Here is a 21,655-nt window from a genome sequence, read left to right as displayed (position 1 = left end):
ACTGGCCAGGCGACCGAGACATACAGACAAAAGCAAAGGGGCATTTTCTCACCCAACCAGTAGCCCAAGGATGTACCGATATAAAGGGTGTTTTTTATGTTTAAGTCAATCCACCGCAACGGCCTTGTCAGTCTTTCTGGAAAGTGCAGGACAATGGGGAGTACAAAAAGAATGGGAGAAAAAGGAAAGACATCAGTTGACCGCATCACCACTGTAAAAAGCACCCAGAGTCATTGGGTAGTTGATCTGGCACGTGGTGAAGTTATCGGGAAGAATATACCGGGAGTTATCCTCCATACCGGTCTCATTGCTATCTCGCCCAGCACCGTTAACCGTATAACAACATCAAGGGCAGCACCACTACCAAGTGGACATAGAGACTGTGAAGTTATATGTAATGATAAAACACGTTGAAAATTATAATACATAAATAGAAAGTAAGATGACAAAAAAAGAAAACCCTTCACAGCGCTCAGCCTCAGGCATCCCAGTCAGGAATGTCCCAGTCAATAACCTCGTTGCACGGAAAGTAGTACTTTCTGTCCTTCTTGCTGGTTTCGCCTTCACCCTCGAGCTTGTAGTTAAGAAAGGCATCGACGGCATTGCAGACGGGAAGGTCAAAGAAGTAAGGGGCTCTGATGTCATTGTCGACCAAAGCATCGAGCGTATCCTCCCACTGGTCAAGGCTGTTCCATTCCGCACGTGGCTTTGACTCGGGGGTGTTTTTATAACCATTTGCCTTGAAGGTCGCGAGGGATCTAGGCGACGGGTTAGCAGCGGTACAGACGGCGAGGCAAAAGACTGGAAACTTACCCAAACACAATATCCTCGGCCGACAAAAGTCCCCAATCTTTGGAAGAACTATCCGCATCCTCGTCACTCAGACCGACACGAGTGCCCAGCTCAGCAAAACCAGGGAGATCTTCAAAGTCCTTGCACTCGGCGGTTTCCTCATCCCACCCAGCTTTTTTGCAGTTCTGGGAGGGGTCCACGGCGCCGACAAGATAATAAGCCCTGTTTTTGCCCTTGTCACAAATCATCCTATCGTTGCGAGTGTCTTTGCCGAGTACATTCTGGATCCACTCGTCGTTGGGCGCGTCCTGGCAACTCCGTCCGCTGTCCAAGATGCTGTGTCGAGAAAGAGTCAGCTTGCCCCCGAGGTGGTTTTAGGGGTGGTACGTACAATGGATTCAAATCTCGACCGGCCACCCTCCACGCCATGGGAATGAGCATACCGTAGAGCGTCTTCTTGAGCTCAAGGTTGATAGCTCCAACGTTGTCCAGCTGCGATCCTGGATCAATCAATTTGCCACTGGCCATGAGCTTGGACATCCTTTTTATGCTCGCCTCGGATCCGTTGAATAGGGTCTTGGCGTAGGACTCCATCCCACCTCTCCATGCTCTTGTGATGCCGCTAACCTGGTCTTCCAGCAGAGCCTCCGGGTCTATGCCTTTGTCCTCTTGGGTGATGAGATCCTTGGCCAGTGTGATGCCCTGATATGTCATGTCGTTGACGAGATCTTTGATCGTGTCAAAGTCATCCGAGTTGCGCCTCGACCAGTCCAGGTTCCGGGCCCAGCGGTTCCAGAAAGGTGCCATGATACTGGCGTAGCCCATGGCAACAATGTCAAGGATGACATACAGGCCTACGCCATCCTCCCTCTCGGGTGGAGCGAAGGTCTTGGCAAAGACCCCAATGCTTCCCTTGACATCAGTCGCTGCGTCCCCGAACAGGTTGATGATGTTCCAGAAGGTCTTTTCTCGAATTATTCCACAATCAGCTCACTGCTGCAATAGGGAGATAAGGGAGAGAAGCACATACCTGAGACAAGACGATGAAAGAGTTCAGAATCAAGAAGGGTGCCGCGCCGCCATAGTCTTCATCACAATCTACGGTCTGATAGCAGTTGTTTTCTTCCATCATATTCCCACAGTTCCTGAGATCGCTCGCATGAAAGTAATCGCTGATAATGATACTAAAGTTGAGGTTAGTACTTCCCCTGGATGCCCTCCAATCGTCCAGGGCGTCTTCCCAGGCCTCGGAGGCACGTAGTGTGTTCCAGCGGAAGGAAGGTTCAACAGTCGCATCGTTAGCCCCAGGACTTGTGCAGTCAATGTCCCTCCAGGTAACTTCATCAGATCCCCCGGAGGATCCGTCGCCGGAAGATTCAAGCGGCCAGCAGCGGTTGTGCCAAAGGTTGAGTCGCCCGTTGTTTGGGTCCATGGACACGTAGTCGGCACGTCCATCTCCTGTCATCTGCATACGATATAGATGGTTAGAAGACGCTCTGTGTCAAGAGAGAGCAGGTCAGTCAAACTTACGTCAGCAATCCTGATGGCGGGGCCCCTCATACATGTACGCTCGAGCGTACAAATAAGGTCACGTGATATACTGTACGCTCGAGGCGTATAAATAAGATCGGTTATGTAAGAGGCATATGTGTGTGTGTGCCACAGCGATCCCTTTTCAATCAATAACAACACCATTTACGCATATAATTAAAGGAAGGGGATAATTCTTCATATATGCACTTATTCAATGCACGATATATCATCCATTGGCAAGGCACGAGTCTGCCCGTGGCCGTGAAGAACAGATAATGCCCCCTCACGTCACTGTAGCTACCGCGGTGTAAGTGAATCGCCTCAATGCGTGCGGTATATAAAGCAGAGCCTTTTCCTTTGGTAAGAGTTCTCTATTTCCACATCAAATACTATCGTGAAGATATATAATGTACTTCAAGATCCCTCTCGGCGGCATCCCAGATATCTTGCATGCCTCGCCGCCTAGAGAAGGGCTGCTCTGCCATCTCTATCCCTACATTCTGCTCGACGCGCTCGTTCTCAGCCTTATCCCAGTCAAGATAACTCATCATCTCCTCCTTAGTCCACTCTCTCATGCTAGTTCCGGCCCTGCAACGCCTCCCCATTTGCTTGTAATCAAGGCACCAGTCATATTCCGCTTTGCTATAGCGTTGAGGCAACCCCATAGCCCTCCGATACTGCTGGTTGGTCTTGAGGCCTCCCTGAGGCAGTGTAGCATACCAAGCTTCTCGTGCTTCCTTATATCTTTGGAAAATAGCACGGGGGTCATCGGGCCGTAATACAGGCACATGTGGTGTAGTAATAGCTGCCGATTTGGCTGCTGGAGGAGATACCACACGGGTTGTTGTGTGCGTCGTCGTATGCGTTGTTGTATAGGCCACAGTCTCGGATACAACGGAGACTCCTGATGGGGATGATGGGGATAGCGAGCGGGTTACGGAGCGAGTGGCTGTATGTGTTACTGTGTGCGTTGTCGTGGTGGTCGGAGGGGGGGGCTCCAATAGATCTTCGTATCGCAATGGGCACGCTTTCGATGTCATCTTATGGCCATAGTTATGGCATCTCGAACATTTTGGCAGTGCCCTTGGCTGTGATGCCTTCTCAACGGCCTCGAATGCAGAAGGCTCACGCTGCGTGCTTGACGGTGGCAGTGTCGAATCAGCTGCTGGGCGATCAAACAGCTTGCGAGGCTCGACAATAAGCTGGGGGGTTCCTGAGCGTTGGAGGTGCCAATGTGAATGGAAATGGTATAGTTGAAGGGGCAGACCTTGCGCCAGTAAAGGCTGAAGGTTATGAGCGCAAGGTAGACTGAGAGTCTTCGCGAAGACCCCTGTACACGCGGGAAGCTCCTTCAATAGCCGTGCCCGTTGGCCATCAACCTTCCGCAGGGCTTCGTGTGAGATCCAGCCGCGGATATTGCCATATAACACCCCAGATATATCGAGAGGTGTGGTGATCTGCTGCTTGGCCTGGTTGGCCTTGAGCTCGGAAAGCTGATTCGATAGAACAAGCTTGATGATCCTCCAGGCCTCAAAGAGGTCAACTTGAGAGTGTTTCAAATGACTCTTAATGAGCTGATGAATGCCCTCGGCCCGAGAGGTAACAAATTGCTCGAAGTGAAGATGTTGGTGAACCCAAGCCTTGACGAATCTCTGCTTATGGGGATCTAGCCAGGTCTCCATGATATAGCCCACCTCTTCAACGTGCATGGGAAGGTAATGCTTCTTCCACTTCTCGAGTCTCTCGTTGTATGTATCTTCGGTTGGCGAGGCAACGATCTCATGCCATAGGTCATAGAATTGCTTCCACTCTTCTTGCCCCTTAGGGTTGCCCTTATCTCGAGTGAATGCAGGCATACAATGTGTCAGGACGGCCTTATTAATATGCCATAGGCACAAGAGTAAGGCTGACTCAGGGAAGCAAGAAGAAGAGGAAATAGCATTCATACAAGCAAGGCAGCGATCTGTGAGTATCACAGAAGGAATAGCTACCCCGTGAAGCTCATATATATGCCTCAACCGTTCAAGAGCCCAGATGAAGTCATTCTCTTCCTCGCCGCTAAGGAAGGCAAATGCAATACAGAAGGATCGTTGACAAGCATCAATACCAACTATATCGAGAAGGGGCATCTTGTACTTATTGGTCTTGTACGTACAATCCAATAGAAGCACTTCGGGATATAATTTGAGGTATTCCAGTGACTGCGGATGTGCAAATAATACTGCTATAACCCTGCCACCTTCGTCGAGGCGAATCTCGCTCCAGAAGCCCTCGCTGTTGAGCTGATCAGCAAGGGCATGTATGTTGCTCTGACCCTTGGCAAGATCTCGCTTGCCCCGTGCAATGCAGTTGTAGATATCTTGCTGTGTGGCAAGTGTATCTGAAGTCGTGCGTAAATAGGATCTGATCTCCTTAGGCGCAATACCGGCGTTGGCGAGCTGGTGGACTGTTGATTCATCTGAGCGCGATAATTGACGATGTACTGGATGTGCCACTTGGTGGAAACTTGGTTCGTGATTGTGTTGATCAAAGCCAGGGCCGGGACGATGCCTCAGACTCCATTGAGTCCCGCACAGGCTCTCCTTTGCTATCACAGAGAAGAGGCATCCCGTACGACGTGATGCGGTCTTGCGTATCCGTTTCTTAGGGAATGTAGAAGGGGCACGCCCTCCTCCGCGGTCACATATAAAGGTAACCCTAACTCTCCCATTGGTAGTCTTACAAGACCTTTGGGAGATAAAGGCGTAGCCTCGTGGCGCTGCCCAGGCGTTAATTGCTGTTACCAGTTCCTCTCGTGAGCTAAAGTCGCCTTCAGGAGGAAGAACATCCCTGGGGAAGCCATGAGAGTCACCAATTGGATCCATTATAGCAGAAACAAGGCGCGGCAACGAGAATTAATACCGTAGAAGCTGTTGATCGCTAAATAAGGGGCTAATCTGCGGTGTGTGGCCTCTTTGCAATCAGGCCACATATGCCTCTTACATAACCGATCTTATTTATACGCCTCGAGCGTACAGTATATCACGTGACCTTATTTGTACGCTCGAGCGTACATGTATGAGGGGCCTGATGGCGGATCCAGTAGAGCCTGTTCTATCGGCAAAGCTCCGTGGCGTGTCCCATCGAATCGAGCCATCGTCGCGCCAGCCCAGGTGATGCCAGGTCCGTGTTTGCCCGTTCACTCGGCCGACCACAACGTAGTCTAGTTTGCCGTCGCCATTAGTATCGGCAAAGTGAACATCTTGAGGAATAACCCCTGCTGGTCCGTCAGCAACCAATGTGGCAGGCCCCCAGGTAATCGGTAGAGTGTTCAGGTTCTTCCACCACACGGTAGCTCCATTGTTGTTCATGTAAACGTAGTCATCAAGGCCGTCTCCGTCCAAGCTATATCGCGGTTGTCTATTAGCAGATGAAGGAACTTGGTCAAGGGGGGTCAACCTACTCAGCGAAGCGCACATTTCGTGGATAGAACTCTTCCCATCCAAATTTCTTCCTGAGGGTTTCTTTGGGGCCTGCGGCACACTCTGACTGGCCGCCCCAAGACCATCCGGCCTCTGGACCCAGGTTCCGCCAGAACCAGGCCTGTCCTTTGTCCTTGTCGACGACAATGTAGTCTGCGCGGCCGCTCTTTGTCAAGACTCCCATCCGGATCGACTCTCTGTCATGAGGGTTGTTCTTCATGATCTGACCCAAATCGTTCCAGACGTTGGATCCTTTTCCCTTGTTCAGGTAGCCCCAGCCTGCGCCTTCATGGTCGACCCAGAAGTAGTCTTTTGCACCATCACCGTCCACTGCATGATGCGCGTTAGTATATGGAAACAAAATAAACTGATGAGACTCACGGTCGCAGAGAAAGACTCCTTCTCCAGGCTGATACTTGCCGCCTGTGCTCATGTTCTCCCACAGCGTAACTTTTCCGCTCTTCTTCTCAATACGCAGGTAGTCGGCTTTACCGTCGCCAGTGATGTCAACCAATCGAACTTCGTCTCGCTCAGTATCGGCCGGTCCCTCAGCAACCACTACAGACCCTAACCATCTCGGTAGTATAGTCTCCTCTTGCAGACGGTTGATAAACCCAACCACCTTGCCTTTAGCACCAACCATCATGTAGTCGGCCCTGCCTTCGCCGGTGAAATCTCCAAGGATGACGGAATCGTCTGGGGCCTTGGAGGCTCCCGTCGCGATGGTGTCAAGCCTATACCAGTCAGGCACGATGCTGCCCCCGTTGTTGATCCAGGCCTTCACTTCGCCGCTGTCCTGGTTGACGAGGCAGAGATCGGCTCGGTGATCGCCTATAAAATGGCGTCGTTAGTGAATGTCAACAAGGGAGTAGTTTTCGAGGGCTATACTTACCATTGAGGTCCACAAATTGGAGATTCTTGTTTGTTGCCCCGATTCCACTAGCAATCACACTGAGGGGCTGCCACTGCCATGGTGCGCCATCAGTACCTTCGCCTCTGTTAATCCATGCAGTAATATCACCCGTGACTGGGTGGACGTAGATGTAGTCATCTCTGCCATCTCCGTTGAGACTACGCAACAGTCAGCCAGCAGACAAAGAAACAGCAGAACGGTAAATGTACTCACTCGGCAAACCTGACTCCTGAGCCGAGACGGCCCTTGTTCCCCGAGGCAATAGTCTTTGCTTCTCCCCAATTGCCCGACCATTTGCCATTGCTGCCTGGGATGTTAAGCATGACCTTTGTCTTTCCAGTGTCTGCGTCAACACAAGCATAGTCCTTCAAACCATCCCCATCAAGATCCATGAAGTGAAGACGATCACGAGGGCAGTCACCGTCATGTACAACACCCCTTGAGGCCCATGCTTGGCTGAATGAGGGATCAGCATAAGCCCTATAGAGTGTCAGCATCAACCCTGCACAAAAGTGAAACTGGGATGGCGTCCATACACCTTGGCGCCAGCCGCGATGGTGCCAACATTGGTCCACGATGGGGTTGGTTGGCACTGGGTCGCCGTTGATCCCGTGGGGGTTACTGGAGTGCCCGGATCGGTTATCCAACCCATGCTAGAAGCAAGCTGAATGGCATCATAGAATTCGTTCGACATTTTCTGATAACCCCTGTCATTGGGGTGTAGGTCATCGGCAATGTCGGAAAGTTGGACGGCCTCGTTCATGGCAACCACAAGCGCTTTCTTCCCCTCGGACCTGAGATCACTCACAAGTCCGGGGATAGCAGCATTGAACGTTTCGATGCGCGGTTGCGTTGTCTGGGCTTTGGTTGACGGAACAATCTGACACACCAAAACGACGGCCTTGGGGGACACCTTCAAGATCTTGTCGATCAGCTTCTTGAGGCGTGCAGGGGCCTCTCCAGTTTTAAGGTCCTTGTTCATATCGTTGGTTCCAGCATGGAGGAGAACGATATTGGGGGCTGCGCTTATACCAATACTAGCCAAATCCGAGATCTCGTCGATGACCTTGCCTCGATGTCCCTCGTGGTCTGGGTCAGACATGCCGACGTTATCAGCTCTTCTCCCAACAAAGTCGAGTTTGTTCTCGAGCTTAGCTAGCCTGTCCCAGAGATACTTGCGGTAGCCATTGCTATCTGAGCTCTGAGCGCCCCAGGTGATGGAACTAGGATGCTGTTAGAATTGTTGATGATGGTGAGTAAAGACAATGTCCCCGCGATACTTACTCTCCTATAGGAAGCACCCTCAAATCAACACCATCGGCAATTGATTCTCGGCGATGCAGGTGTCGTGGGGATCGTATCGAGGCATTGGAAACTGGAACCCAGGAACTCAAGGTCACCAACACAAACATCAACGCTGTCCAGGCATTCCACCGTTGACCGGCGGAACGCCGCTGGTGCTGCGCAGACAATGCCATGTTTCTTTACTCAAAATGGGTAGAAGAACTGACTGAACAACGAAAGACAAGGAGAATTGAGAGTCCCAAGGTCATCTTTCTATCTTTCTTTCTCTTGGCAGACCCTCGTTATCTCCGAAGCCCCTGTCACTATGGGAAAACTTGAAAGATATATCCCGCGGCTAATGCAAGGGACAGGGTGAAACAGGAAGGTGATAACTCTGATCTTAAGCTTAACTGACAAGGGCTTGTTCCTGCAACGTATGGTGAGTGTCATGATTGGAAAGATATACAGCTATCTCCGCCACGGCCGACGTTGGTGCCGTGATCTAAGAGCCGAGATCGGTCGAGATGGGACCATGGGAATTTGAAAGTCAATGTGCTAATGCACGGGGCCTACCCATCACATAAATCTAGCCAGTCCGCGTGTTGGATCTTGTCAGTCAAATTTCGCACAGGTTGCTCAATTAGGTATTTGGCTCAAGGGTTTGGCTTGGCAAAACCCACCTTGCTCTGGATGAATCCTAGCTTCGCGATTAGGATGGCCCAATTGGCTCAGATGGAATCATTTGTTGGCGAAGAAGCGGATGACGCGGGTAACTTTCATCATATCAACAGGCGAGACTGTGGGAGAGACAAGGGGCGAGGCGCGTAAACTGCCGGCCGGCAACTGGAATTCACGACTGTGCGCAACGGCTTCCCCGTCAATGGACAAGGGGTTCGGCGCTTTCAGCCAACGCAGTTTCAGGTTCGGGCTATGGTGTATTACAGCTGGGACTCTGATATCACCAGGCGCTCGGTTTCCCAATGTTACGTTTGCGTTCTGACCTCGATGCTATGTCTTGGCTTTTGCATCGTTCGTCGATGCCAATTACGCGGTTCGACTTAGAGTCTCATGTTCTAGACCTAGGTAGTGAAGAGGTCATGGAACACTACCTTTCGTCGGATGGTAATATATTGGCTGTATCTTTCGATCGTTACGCGCGCCTGTTGGATCCTATGTGTACTCAGAGGGCTCCCTCCACGAGGTATACTAATATGACTTCCGTCTCTCCTGACAGAGCAAGAATTGCTGTGTCTTACGAGAAGTATATGCTAATTATATTAGAGTATGTGCTTAATAATTACAGCTATTATCTTTTAGTGAGATGGTTGCTGCCTCGACGATTGGCGGTGCCCTTAGTTGCCGGAACTCACCCTTCGAGGCAAGTTAATATCTATTTATTCCCCGGTTTTCTCTTCCTGCTTACGTGAGACTCGTGCAGGTGGCGAGGATATGAGATGCAGTCGTTGAAGGCGGATCCAAGCAGACCAGCCTCTCCACTCATGGTCAACACAGTCAAGCATAGTTTAGCAACTTCGGGACCACTAGGATTCTTTCGTAGTATCGTGCCGCGTATCTGTGTAGCTTCTTGGGCGACTCCATGGATGGTTGGTCTCGGGGATATTGCAAAGGAGGCTTTGGCAAATCGAGGACACGCGAAGAAGTGATCAACAGCAAAAGACACAGTCATTACTATGTGACTGCATCAACCCCAATACCGTAAAGCGTGAGCCTAGCCCGTCGTCTCAACTCCCAAGGCTAGCCGATGCGCCTTCTTATCCTCGTAGACCTTTCTCATCACCCGTCTGATTGTGTGAACTGCATGCAAGCAAACATTTGCCTCTGAGGTCGTTAGCAAGCCCCTGATCTGATCTGGTGTCCACATGAGATTGTACGACGTAGAAAAAGACGCCGTCTGTTAGAGTTGGTCAGTATAATAATCAGCACCATGGGAGCAGAACTTACCGAAGGATCGAAACCTAGATTTACGTCGTTTGGCAAAAGTGGACAGTAAATGACATAAATGTTCTGGCCGTTTCGCCTTGTTCCCCGAAAGACTTTGGCGTAGTGGTTCATTTGTCTCGAGTCTATCTCCGAGCCATGACTGGTGATGCCCTCTGAGCTAGAATCAATATCTTGCTCTGGCTTATGGAATATTTCTGTTTCCTCTCCAAGCTCAATGTGAAAGTCGGCTGCAAATTGATGCAAGCGTTGAATCGCTGCTCCTGTACGAACATCCGATGAAGCATCAAAGGCAATAAAGATGTCGACACCTCGCTCTTCTCGAGCCAAGACGTGATTAGGAAGGTTATTCGACATGCCGCTATCCATCAGTCGAGTGCGTCCTTGGGCCTCCCATGGTACGTCAGCGATTGAGTGTTCTACCGCTGGGACATCAGCCATTGAGCGAACACCATCACAAACAACGTCCTTCTCATGATGAAGCTTTGCCCTTTCTGGACCGTGCAGAGACCCCTGGGGAGTGTGGACCCTTGCTCGAATTGGCCGTTCAAGGCCATAAAAGGGGTTTGGGTCGTGACCTGCTCGGATCGGATTTCCCCAAAGGCCCTCCCATCTCTTCATGCTCAGAAAGCTGTTGAGAAGGGACAGCAGTCTCGCCATTATGGTCCCTTTTGCCATAGTCGCTAGCAGAGTCGATATATATCCCGTCAAGGGCCCTGCAGGGGCACTTGTGCATTGACCTAGCAGCAGAGAGAACGACTGCTCCGGGCGTCGATCGATCGAGTGGCCTGATATGAACGTGCGGCCCCATGCCCATGTGGGGATGTATCGATTGAGATCTGGGCTTCCGATCTCGAGAGGTGAAATCTCGAACCACTGAAATTGTCGTTTAGGTTGGGGCTTAAGATCAACAGCCATCTCTGCTGGTGAAGGAGCAGTAGCCGCGGAGCTCTCTTGACTCTTTTTTATCCTCCCCTTGGCACGGAATGTCTTGACAGAACAGGTCGAGTAAACATCCTGTTTCGACCCGTATGAGAACCTCGGCACGCGTCTGACAGCTGTGAGAATGGGCATGGGCTCGAGTCCCTGGTCGATTCCAGAACGATGCCAGATTTTTGACCATTGGAAGGTAGCCCGACTCAGCCTCCCCTTGGGTTCTCGAGACAGCAGCTGGTAGGTCGTCGTCAACGTGGCATAGAGGTCCATGATGCCCAGTCCGATGATGCTGGTCTGGGCTTTTCTTGCCAGGGGTCCAATGAGAAAGTAAACACCCCTCTTGCTCCGAGCAACCATGTCAAGGGCACGGATACTCATCGGATGTGCCAGTTCGCGTGCAACAGTGAGATAGTGTTGCACAAGCCTTGAGATATCATGGCGAGCAATAGTGTAGTAGGCCGCAAGCGTCCAGCAACTCCCGCTTACTCCTGCAACCCAGGTAATGCAGTCCCATAGTCCAAGTTTTTTCGCTGCCGAGATGAAGCCAGTGAGTCCGTACATGGCTCGATAGCCTCCTCCAGAGCCGCCAAGGGCCACAAGGGGAACATCTCTGGGGTCAACTCTCTCGCCTGCAGGGAGGGCGAGAAAGCGATGAAGTGAGTCGTCGCCTGCCGATGATATCTTTCGCTTGCGTAATTCGATAAAACCCCGCTCTCTGTGATGCAGAGAAGACCCATTTCGGACTTGGGCCTCCCATTGAAGTTCCGGGTATGTTTTTAGATCTTGATCATCCCGCTTCAGAAGTGCCTTGACCTGAGCGAGGTCAACTGCTCTGCCATACCATCTTTCGACTATATGAGCGGCTCGTCTCCAAGAACTTCTTGTAACTGAAGACTTGGCACTGCTGTGAACAATATTCCCAGCTTGGTCTCGATATCTGGGTATGCGATGCGGGCTTGGCTTTGTTGTCAAGATACCGTGGCTACGAAGCCGAGGTGCTTGATTGGCGAGATGCAACCTTGAAGTAACTGGCGTGGCTTGGAATAAAGTGACCAGAGCACACAGACAATAAGTCTTGACGTACAAGTAAGTAGGAGATTGACGAAAGGACGTCAGGATGACCATCTTGAGGGCGCACAGTATCCTTTACATGGGAGAAATGCAAATAAGAAAGAAAAGAGTGAGCCATTTGTAAAAGAAGGGCCAACATTCGCCGGCGCTGACGAAATCGAGGGTGTTGATGCAGCCAGAGATGGTTGCACATGGCGCCCACGTGGGAGTTGATTGGCGTTTTCATTCCCGTCTCGTTTCCATATTTGCCTCACCCTTCACAACAAGTAGGCAGACGGTGATGGGGATGTCTTGATGAGATAATTGTGAAATGAAAATATGGATAAAGATGGATGAGCTTTCAATAAAAACAAATTCACTTACTATTAATCTACCTATATAAAGAAGGAGCTTCCGGCGACTGTCAAACTGTCGTCTTCACGCAGCGATTGCCGAGTTCTCATCTCAGCCCTACAGTGAACATCCAATCACATTCTTCATCGGTAAGAACTGATCGAGACGTGAGTGGGCATTGCATTTCCCTATAAAATGCCCACTTACACTGACGTGCGAAAGAACTGAGGTGAAGACTGAAAGAGTTGTCTGAGACGGACGAATACCTGAGTCGCGCCCATCTTATCAAGCACCAGGCTAACCAAATGCATCACTGACAGTCCAGAATTTTACCGCTTACAAGTCCTCTCATCTTAGTTTTTGCGCCGCCAGGCTAAAACGGCATCTTAGCCTGGCGCTTCGGCCGAGTCCCAGGTCCGAAATAGCTGCACTATCGATTTTAATGGATAACGCCCCTTGGTCGCCTCAATCAAGTGTTAGACTAGAAGAGTAGTAGAACAATAGTCTCAAGCCACCCCCTAGCTGACGACTGCCCATTTCAGCTCTCGTGAATAAATGCAAAGACTGTTCCAGTCTCATTTGCAGAATCTTTCCGGCTTCATCGAAACCTCTTGACGCCATGGCTCTTCGCAAAGCCCTCGCTGCTTGTGCAGCTCTTGCTCTGGTGGGTGTCGACGCCAGCGTCTGTAGGCCTCAATCGAGCGACGCCATCTCTTCTTCAACAGTGATCGAATCATCAACCATTGTCGCCACGTCTTCTACCACCGAATCGTCAACTGTCGCTTCCTCAACGACTATATCTGAGCAAGTCTCTTCATCGGCAACCGTGTCCGAAGAAGCATCATCGTCAACAACTGAGAGCAGCGAAGCCTCTTCTTCAACTGTCGAGACCAGCACCACCAGCACCACTGCCGCTCCCACGTCGACCGGCTATCTTTCCAACCCCGGTTTCGTCGATAATGGAGCTGGCTGGACATTTGCTGGACAGGCCTCAGCCAGCGACCAGTACTGGTATCACGATGCTGTCGGCGCGGCGTAAGTTTCTGCAAAGCTTCCTACATGTCAACAATTTGTTAACAAAAAAATGTAGTTATCTATCTGTTACGGCAACCGGACAAGACGCAGGGGCCTCCATCTCCACCCCTCTCAGGAACCTCGTGCCCGGACAAGACTACGTGGTTTCCATGTACTGGAGGCTCAACTGGTGGGCCTATGCCGACGTGTGCTCCTATGTCTTCTTCATCGACGACCAAGAGCACACAAATACGGTTCAGATGATGAACGGCTGGCAGCAGCTGTCGGCAAGTTTTACGGCGCCCAAGGCTGATCCGGAGCTGAAGATTCAGCTTTGGTGCTCAGCCATTCCTGATAATGGAGAGTCTGACTGGGAGCCGTTAGTGAACGCCTACGTCGACGACGTGGCTATCGCCGAGTCTAATTAGAAGGGGATGATAAGATATCTCGAATAATCATTGGCTTCGAGAGTCGTAATGACACTGAATTATACCTATAGCGAGCAATATTATTACAAAGAACGTCATCATGTGACGAGTAGTTCCAGAGATGGCAACCCACCACCAAGCCCAGCAGTGATAAGTTATCATGACAGTTACCAAGATAACAACATTATGCAAGATATGCCGTACCTAGCCGTTAAATACGTAAGATATGCTCAACAAAAAACTTGCCAAGAAACCGTGCCACCAAGCTTTCTTGGCTTGTGGAAACCCCCAAGAGAAATCTCGGCAAAAAACGACGGCAGTGGCCAATATCTTGGCAAGACCCGCGTGCCAGCGTAGGATTTGTAATGCAGATCCGGGCCTTGGCTGGTAGTATTCTTTCATCACTGTAATGCATAATGCAGCCTTTATTGGGAAATACTTCCGAAGGCCGATATCTCGGTGGAACCTCACGACATTTTGGAAAGAAAAGCGAAATGCTGTGTCATCTCGGATGTCCCCCTACAATCTCACTTCCCCTGAATCACAACAGACATGAAAACGGTTTTTCGGGTGACAGTGGAAATTTATGACGATCTAGTCCATCTGATATGTACAACATCCAGCTCCCGAGTTTCAATATCAAATTCCGTCGATAACGTTGAGAGCCGATATGTACAAGAATGCGTTATAAAAAGAATACCCAAATCCCAGTTCTCCATCCCATGCATATCCCTGTATCCCTCGCCAACTCCACTAGCAATCATGATAAAGGACCGACGAGAGCTTCATTGCGTACGCGCGTGTGTATCGCTTAGATGGTAAAGCGGAATCGGGGGCTGCGCTCACCCATCATGTCAATCTCATCGTCAGTCTTGCCCTCCATGAGGTGATCCTGCTTGCCCTCATCACGGAGCTTGTTCTGGCGCTTGAAGTGGAGGTGCAGGATGACGTTGAGGAGGAGAGAGAAGGCGAGCATGCCGATACTGGCACCGTAGCCGGGGCGGAAGTGAGGCTTGTCCTTGTTCGAGAAGAGGAAAGGAGAGGCCACACCAGAGGCGTTACCGACAGTCAGATGCATGCCGGTAGAGAAGGCTCGCTTGCCGTAGCGGGGGTTGTTGGAGGGCACCCAGGCGAAGGAGATGCCCGAGGAGAGGAAGATGCCGATAGAGACAAAGCAGCAACCAGCATAAGAGACACCGTTGCCCTTGCCAGAGATGAGCATGGCATAGCCGATGATGGCAGAAGAGATACCGCCCATGACAAAGTAACCTCGGCGCTGGGTCTTGTCGCTGAAGTAAGCGCAGACGAGGTAGACGATGGCACCGACAGCGTAGATAGGGACAGTCATGGCTTGAACCTCAGCAGAGTTCCACTCGCCCATTCCGAGGATGATGGTGGGAAGGAAGACAACGAAGGAGTAGAGCATAGCAAGGCAGGGGAAGAGAGCGAAGCAATAACCCCAGGTAGTCCAGTCCTTGACAGCATCAATGACGTCCTCCTTGAGAAGCTCGCGGCTGTTGCGGGCACGGCCGACCTGCTCCTCGTGGATCTTGCGGAGGTTCTCACGGTCCTCGTCGGTGAGGAACTTGGCAGTCTCGGGGCTGTTGGGGAGGACGAAGGGGATGATGATACCGGTGATGATGGTGGGGATACCGTTGATGAGGATGACCCATCGCCAGGCGCGCCAGCCAAGAGTGTGGTCCATGAAGCTGATGCCATAGGCGACGAGACCACCAGCGACACCAGAGGCGGCAGCGGTGGAGAAGAAGTAGGCGATGCGCAGGGCGAGGCTGTGGCGGCCGTAGAACATGGACAGGTACAGCACGACACCGGGGAAGAAACCAGCCTCAAAGATACCGAGGAGGAGACGGCAGGCGATCAGGGCACCAGTACTACTAACCCAGGCGCTGAAGGTGGCGGTGATACCCCAGCACAGAGTGAGACCGGCAAGGTAGCGAGCGGGTTGGAGCTTCTTGATGATGAGGTTGGAGGGGGACTCGAAGAGCTGCAAAGTTGTTAGCTTCAATGTCTAAAGATGTGTATGGGATATGACGTACACAGTAGGTGACGAAGAGGACGGACACTGTAAGCTGGAAGTCGTTGCCCTTCATGCCGAGCTCGTCTTCCATGCCAAAGAGACGAGCATTGCCAATGTTGACTATGAATTGATGAGCAAGCGTCTTTGGTGAGTGATGTCAGACACATACCTCGATCCATCATGTTCATGAGGTACACCCACATCACCGTGGGGATGATGCGGAGGTCAAGCTTCCGGAGAACGGCCTTCTCAGTGGCCTTGTCGACAAACTCAATGTTCTCACCGCGCGCCTCCTCAATGCCCTCGACCTTGCCCTTGCCATCGGAAGAGTCAGAGGTCTTGGGCCTGGGAGGTTCATGGACCTCGTGCTGAGTATATGACAGGTTATCGTGTGCCGTCATTCTGAAAGAGATTGTGCTCAAGCTGAAGATGGACTAGTGTGGGAGACTAGTAAAAAGAAGATCCTGAAGCTTCGAGAAGCTCAAGATTAGAAGAGAGAGAAGGGAGGAGGAGGGGGAGAGTGGGACTTGGGAATGCGATTGCTTGCTGAGGAGAGAGTGGGATCGGCGAGAGAATGGCAGGACGGACTGAGTGTTTTATAGAAAAGCCAAGATGTTAATCCACGTGGGTTAAGACAAGACCATCTGGGGCCTTTCTCTCCTCCTCCTCCACAACCCCAAAGCTCATCATTTTCCCGCCCCATATTCCATCAGACCTCTGTGCGTTATTGCCAAGGCATGCAAGCTTTGCTCAAAACTTGCCACGCGAGGTATTTGCTTGGCAAGCGACCCCGTATCTCTTCATCTGTAGGCCAAGCGACTGCAACGCATCCGCTGGCCCTTTTTCGCCTTCAGGCTGAACAGACCAGAAATCCTCACTGGACGGATTCTCTCCCCATGCCTTGCCCCATCTCCGAGATGATCTTGTCAAAACCCCATGATCCTAGATCCCCCGCAGCACAGATTCTTCCTCCCCGCATGCCAAGACTCCCCGACGACTCCGCTATCAGGCTATTCCCGCGCTGGCGGGTGCGCCCTCCGTCTGGGGGAGGGCGGATGAGGCCATGGATCCCGTGTCGGAGCATGCGCGCATAAGAAAAACAACAAGAGATGGCTATAGAGACAATGTCAAGCGTCGAGGGCGGTTTTGCTCGACGAGGCAGCACCGCACAACACGCGCGGAGATAGGTGACCATTTCCCTTCTCCAAATGCAATGCCGGGCGAGCGGAAGTCCCTCACAACCCCCAATCCTATTGCTAATAACTCGGAGCTTGGCCCTGCATGGCCCTGATAAGGGGCGGTTAAGGTGGTGGGCGGGCGCCCTCCCTCCCTCTCCTCTCCTCTCTCTTCGAGACCGCAACTTGGCTGACGTAATCTATGTGCATTATTCCGCTACCACACGCAATTCGTATCGGAGTTTCCATTTTGTGAAGCGCTCCGCCCCTGTCGTGAAAAAAATCTGCACATCTTCCGCGCACCACACAGCGCGCGTCGTCTCTCTCTTCCCCCCCCCTACTCCGCCTTTTTGCGCCCCAACTTTTTTCATGCTTAAAAATATGCATAGGCCAATCACCAAGAGGGGAAATAACTAGACTTTACCACAGTAGGAGTAAGCCCGTCTCATCGCTCCCTCAACCGTTTTCCCCCTTCTTTCCCCCCCCCTCCTCATTACTCTTACCAACAAACTCCACCCATATTGGCCTTCGGTCTTGTCTTTTGCTCGGCGCCAAGTGAACTGAGCCCGAATGTTCAGGCCCGCAGGAAAGCACAGACGGGGCAAGAGAGGACTCGCGTAGACCCCAAGATCAGATCAGATCAGATCACCGTATGACTTTTTCTTGCTGCATTCCAACATCTACCCGAGGGCATGGGATCTTGGGGAGCAAGGCAGAGAAAGCGGGGAGGACGAGAGTACCTTGACCCCATGGGGACCCCATAAACAAGGAGGTGAGGAAATATGGAGAACTTGGAGAATGCGGCCGTTCAAGCGCGCCGGCCAAGGCTTTGCCAAGCGCCAACCAAGCGCGCCAAGCCTGCCAAGCGCGAGTTGCCTTTGGACAAGTCGAACGAGCTGGTTGTTTGGTGGATCGATCAACCCTGACGTCGTCATGCCCTGCTCCCTGTCATTGTTTTGGCTTTACCCTGCCCCGGCTGGCCCCCCCGCCAATGCTTCCCTTCCTTCAGGGCCCAATCTCTGGCCCATCTCTTGTCATCTCTTGTCATCTCTCTCTTTCTCCCTCTCTCTTGTGTGTTTCCAACTCTCCCTCGGTTATCCGGTAGTCCGCTGAGGTGCTTGGACTCTTGTCGAACCACCGCGGGGAAATACCTTGAGGATAAGATATCAGGGATGTGTCGACTACACGTGGCGGAGGTGGCATGAAATGTGAAAATGCCGCGGCTGAAAAGCTGAAGCAAGCTGCATCTTTCCCATGGCACCATTCTGTGACTGTTGACGAGCGGTCTAGTTATGATTTTGTTCAAGATCTACATCGTGGTGCCACTCTGCTACGTTTCTCAGTGAGTCTGGAAGAGGTGTCGGCAAACGAGGGAAATAATCACATTGCCGACCAGGCTGAGCAGTTGTCCCAGTAAGTGATCCGATCCCGTATCATCCTCAATTTTGACTCAACGCCCAGAACATCACCATGGCACAAACTTTTCAACCACCCCCTGGTCGCTACTCGTCTCTGTGCGTTCAAGTTCGCCTCGTTCTCGCGTGGAAGACGCGCAGAAGATGGCGTTGAACACCATCTTCATGCAAAATGCGCCCTTCTCGCGTGGCAGCCACGAGGGCCTTTCCCGTCTGCAGTCATCTCGCTGATCCCCTCGTGTGTGTGATGTGTGTGATGTGTGTGTTGCGTCGTGCCGCCTTACCCGCGCTCCTACCGAGCAAGGTCGACGCCGATCCTCCAAACACTAGCGGGTTTTTTCTTCCCTTCTCCGAGTTTTGTTAACCTCGGTTACATCGTGTTTCTCCTCTCTTTCCCCAATCCCCAACAGCTGGAGTTTAGAGTCTGTCTTGTCTCCTCCTCTCCGAAGGATTCGAAATTGGGGAAACACTCGCGTTGGAGGTTTGGAGTTAAAAAAAAGTTTAAACTCACGAATTCGACGATATCTCGTAGCTCCGCAAACCATGGTGTTTTCAAAAAAGAAACCAAGATATCAAGACAGGAAAAAAGTCCCTCAAAATCCGGGGAAGAGCTGATGAATCGTCTCTTGGCAGATATTGATTTGAAAGAGGCAATATTGATTCGCTCCCCCGGCTCGCCTCCCACTTTATCTTGGCGGCCCCAGTTCTCCGCTTTGAGCGCTGAGGCCAAGAACTGGTGATTGGGGCGAGAGACCCTTGTCGTGTCTGTTACCGCCGTGAAATTGGCTCACTGAGGCTATTCAGACTGAGCTGAAAGCCACGTAGCTAGGTTTGTGCAGTCTCTTTATCGCTGCCGTTTGTAATCCCATCACAACTCGCAATGTTGAATTTCAAATTTCAGTATGAGATATCGAGTCTGAAGCTCAAACGAATTTCTGAGGCCCAGATAATGCGCATGAATCAGGATGCGACGGACATGATGCCGTTGCCACCTCTACCCTACACAACCAGGTGTAACATCGTTCAGCTCTAGATAACCGTTCACGAACGAAACAAAGCCGGCCTATCCCCGTCATTTAGCGTTCATGTGCAGGGATTCGCAGCCGTTCGGGCTGAAGCCGTAGCCTTCCAACAACCTCGGTAATAGTTTGCTGCTCTTCTGAAACACACGCAACACACTTGGATGTGAGTGAGTATAAGGTATGAGGGCACAGATCATCAAGGACAAGGGTTAAAAATAGCAGTTGGTGCCCGACCGGAAATAAGGAGGGTTGACCCTGTCAATCTTGAGAGCGTGCATGACGGAATGGCCTGAGATTGCTATCAAGATGTGAAAGCTGCACAAATTGAGAGATGCTCTGAAAACTCATCGGCCTAAAGGTTACTTGTTTGCTACTGGCTACATGTTATTCATGTTCATACAGTCTTATTTTTCACGCTAGATCCAAGTTCTCATGTTTTTCTTGGATATGCTACCTGCAGGAATAAAACCTCTCAGCCCTATTACTTCACTGGAGGTCCGCCCCCGACACTTCGCTTTCCACTCCCCGAATCATGCCGCTCAGTCTGAATATCCCAAAGCCTGTGTAAGGAGGAGCCCACAGACGAAGATCAATGTCGACATGTTTGGTGTCCTGGAAACCACGATTCTTATAAAAGGTGTATGCTGCAGGCTCAGAGCAAAGCGCAAGAGGAACATGAGCGGCATCCGCCCTGCTGAACGCCTCCTGTAGCAACAGTGAGCCGATCCCTTTCTGGCGATGCGATGGCTTTACGTAGATGTAAGTCAACTCTAAACTTCTTGTTAATCTTCAGGGTCCCAGTTTGCTACTAGGGGTCTGCATACCCAAATGGTCAAGGCTATCCGTCTCTCGATTTATCTCAGCCGCGGCGCTATTCACTGCCGACAAAACACCCGCATGCATCCCCTCTGGCACGCTTTGTTCCTCGACATCGCTGCCAATCTCGCTATCTTTTCTCGCTTCAACGGGAGTCTTTGGCGTCAACACAAGATAACCGACAAGCTCATTCGATTCTTCGTCCACGGCTTTGAGACATTGAACATTGTCGTTGTTGAATGAAGATTCAACAGCACGTCTGTACTGGGGCTTCTGGGCAGCATCATTAGGCCAGTTGAGATACAGCAGCCGATTGATGGTGAGGCAGAGCTTGGAGGAGTGCACAAACTCGGAGAGCATAGGCAGATCAGAGCTAGCGACGGGGAGGATGGAGATGCCCATGATGTTTTGGTTATGCTTTTCTGCAAAAGGAATCATCGGGTTGGAGCAGGTGTACCCTATATAGCCGCTATCTAGGCTCCAATATTAGTTCCTAAGCTAGGCACCTACGACCTAATTTGTTGTCAACATTTCTTTCGTCTTCTAGATGTAAACGACGAAGAAGTGACGCGTCGCGCCATTCATCAGGCAGCAGATTATGGTGGGAAATTCTCTTTACATCTCCACGGAAACCAGCCGAAAACGATCCGATATTCCATAGATAGTAAAGAAAATTGCGAATTGTTGTCTCCTGCTTGTATCCTAGACACTAAACGTAAATATCTAACCCCAAAGGTTACCTTGCCTAACTTCACATCAACAGGATCCTACTACAATAAGCACCCTTCGGGCAAGTTCTACCACCATGCACATCGACAACTCATTGACGAAAGAGACAGCTTTCCTACCTGATTGTTATAAGAGACTAGAAAGTTCGGTGGCGAACAGGGCAAGAATCATATTTGGCAAGTTAGCAACACCATGTTAGCTACTTTGTCCCTCCTCCTCTTGCTCGCATAATTGTACCAACTCCACACTCCCAGAGACGCAACCCAGAATCAGCAAGTCATTCACCAAAAATGCGTTCCCTGCCCTCATGTCAGGCGGCAGCCATAATATCCTATCCTGGCCTCTCACAATCCACTCGCCATCGACATAGAATCCACGCTGGGAACAGTTGTGCCCAATGTCCACTACCCCCCGCTCCGTAGTCAGGTAATTGCCACAGTCTGACAGAGCAAGCCTGGAGAAAGCATTGGTGACCCAAGCTGTGTCAGTGCAAGTGCCGTCGCCCAGTTTCCAAATCGTAACTGGGCCTTCGGATACGGACATCATCAGCTGGCTGTTGTCAGGTGAGAAACCCATGGCTGCCACCGGACTAAGAGGGCTCTCGATCTTCGTATCAAGCCGCCCTGTCTCCGTGTCCCAGACCCGTATTATGCGGGAATCTGCTCGATAAGACACAGCGATTTTTGCTCCATCAGGAGAGAAAGAAACTCCACAAATGTGCCCAGTGGAGTCTTCC

General features: G+C 51.2%; 5 protein-coding genes across 5 annotated transcripts; 1 reads left to right on the top strand and 4 right to left on the bottom strand.

The window, feature by feature from the left end:
• Positions 1-7,330: 7,330 nt before the first annotated feature.
• NECHADRAFT_28639 (uncharacterized protein) lies at positions 7,331-8,009 on the bottom strand (the record flags this gene model as incomplete). Its single annotated transcript, XM_003047248.1, has 2 exons — positions 7,331-7,922; positions 7,984-8,009. Coding segments are annotated over 2 exons (618 nt in total), but the record flags the coding sequence as incomplete, so codon positions are not given.
• A 1,703-nt stretch (positions 8,010-9,712) lies between these two features.
• On the bottom strand, positions 9,713-12,003 carry NECHADRAFT_53807 (uncharacterized protein; the record flags this gene model as incomplete). Its single annotated transcript, XM_003047247.1, has 3 exons — positions 9,713-9,895; positions 9,946-11,177; positions 11,247-12,003. 3 exons carry the CDS (start codon positions 12,001-12,003, stop codon positions 9,713-9,715), a joined length of 2,172 nt encoding a protein of 723 aa, XP_003047293.1.
• An 898-nt stretch (positions 12,004-12,901) lies between these two features.
• Positions 12,902-13,724, top strand: NECHADRAFT_87792 (uncharacterized protein; the record flags this gene model as incomplete). The annotated part of the gene is made up of 2 exons (XM_003047421.1): positions 12,902-13,317; positions 13,373-13,724. The coding sequence occupies 2 exons, from the start codon at positions 12,902-12,904 to the stop codon at positions 13,722-13,724; spliced, it is 768 nt and encodes a 255-aa protein (XP_003047467.1).
• An 811-nt stretch (positions 13,725-14,535) lies between these two features.
• Positions 14,536-16,163, bottom strand: NECHADRAFT_87791 (uncharacterized protein; the record flags this gene model as incomplete). Its single annotated transcript, XM_003047246.1, has 3 exons — positions 14,536-15,729; positions 15,782-15,882; positions 15,932-16,163. 3 exons carry the CDS (start codon positions 16,161-16,163, stop codon positions 14,536-14,538), a joined length of 1,527 nt encoding a protein of 508 aa, XP_003047292.1.
• A 3,697-nt stretch (positions 16,164-19,860) lies between these two features.
• Positions 19,861-20,592, bottom strand: NECHADRAFT_54033 (uncharacterized protein; the record flags this gene model as incomplete). The annotated part of the gene is made up of 2 exons (XM_003047245.1): positions 19,861-20,144; positions 20,199-20,592. The coding sequence occupies 2 exons, from the start codon at positions 20,590-20,592 to the stop codon at positions 19,861-19,863; spliced, it is 678 nt and encodes a 225-aa protein (XP_003047291.1).
• Between the last annotated feature and the right edge of the window lie 1,063 nt (positions 20,593-21,655).

This window comes from Fusarium vanettenii, assembly GCF_000151355.1.
Source record: "Fusarium vanettenii 77-13-4 chromosome 12 genomic scaffold NECHAsca_15_chr12_5_0, whole genome shotgun sequence".
In the NCBI taxonomy this organism is placed as follows: Eukaryota; Fungi; Ascomycota; class Sordariomycetes; order Hypocreales; family Nectriaceae; genus Fusarium; species Fusarium vanettenii.
The sequence above is the reverse complement of the archived record's forward strand: the minus strand, read 5'-3'. Positions and strand labels throughout refer to the sequence as shown.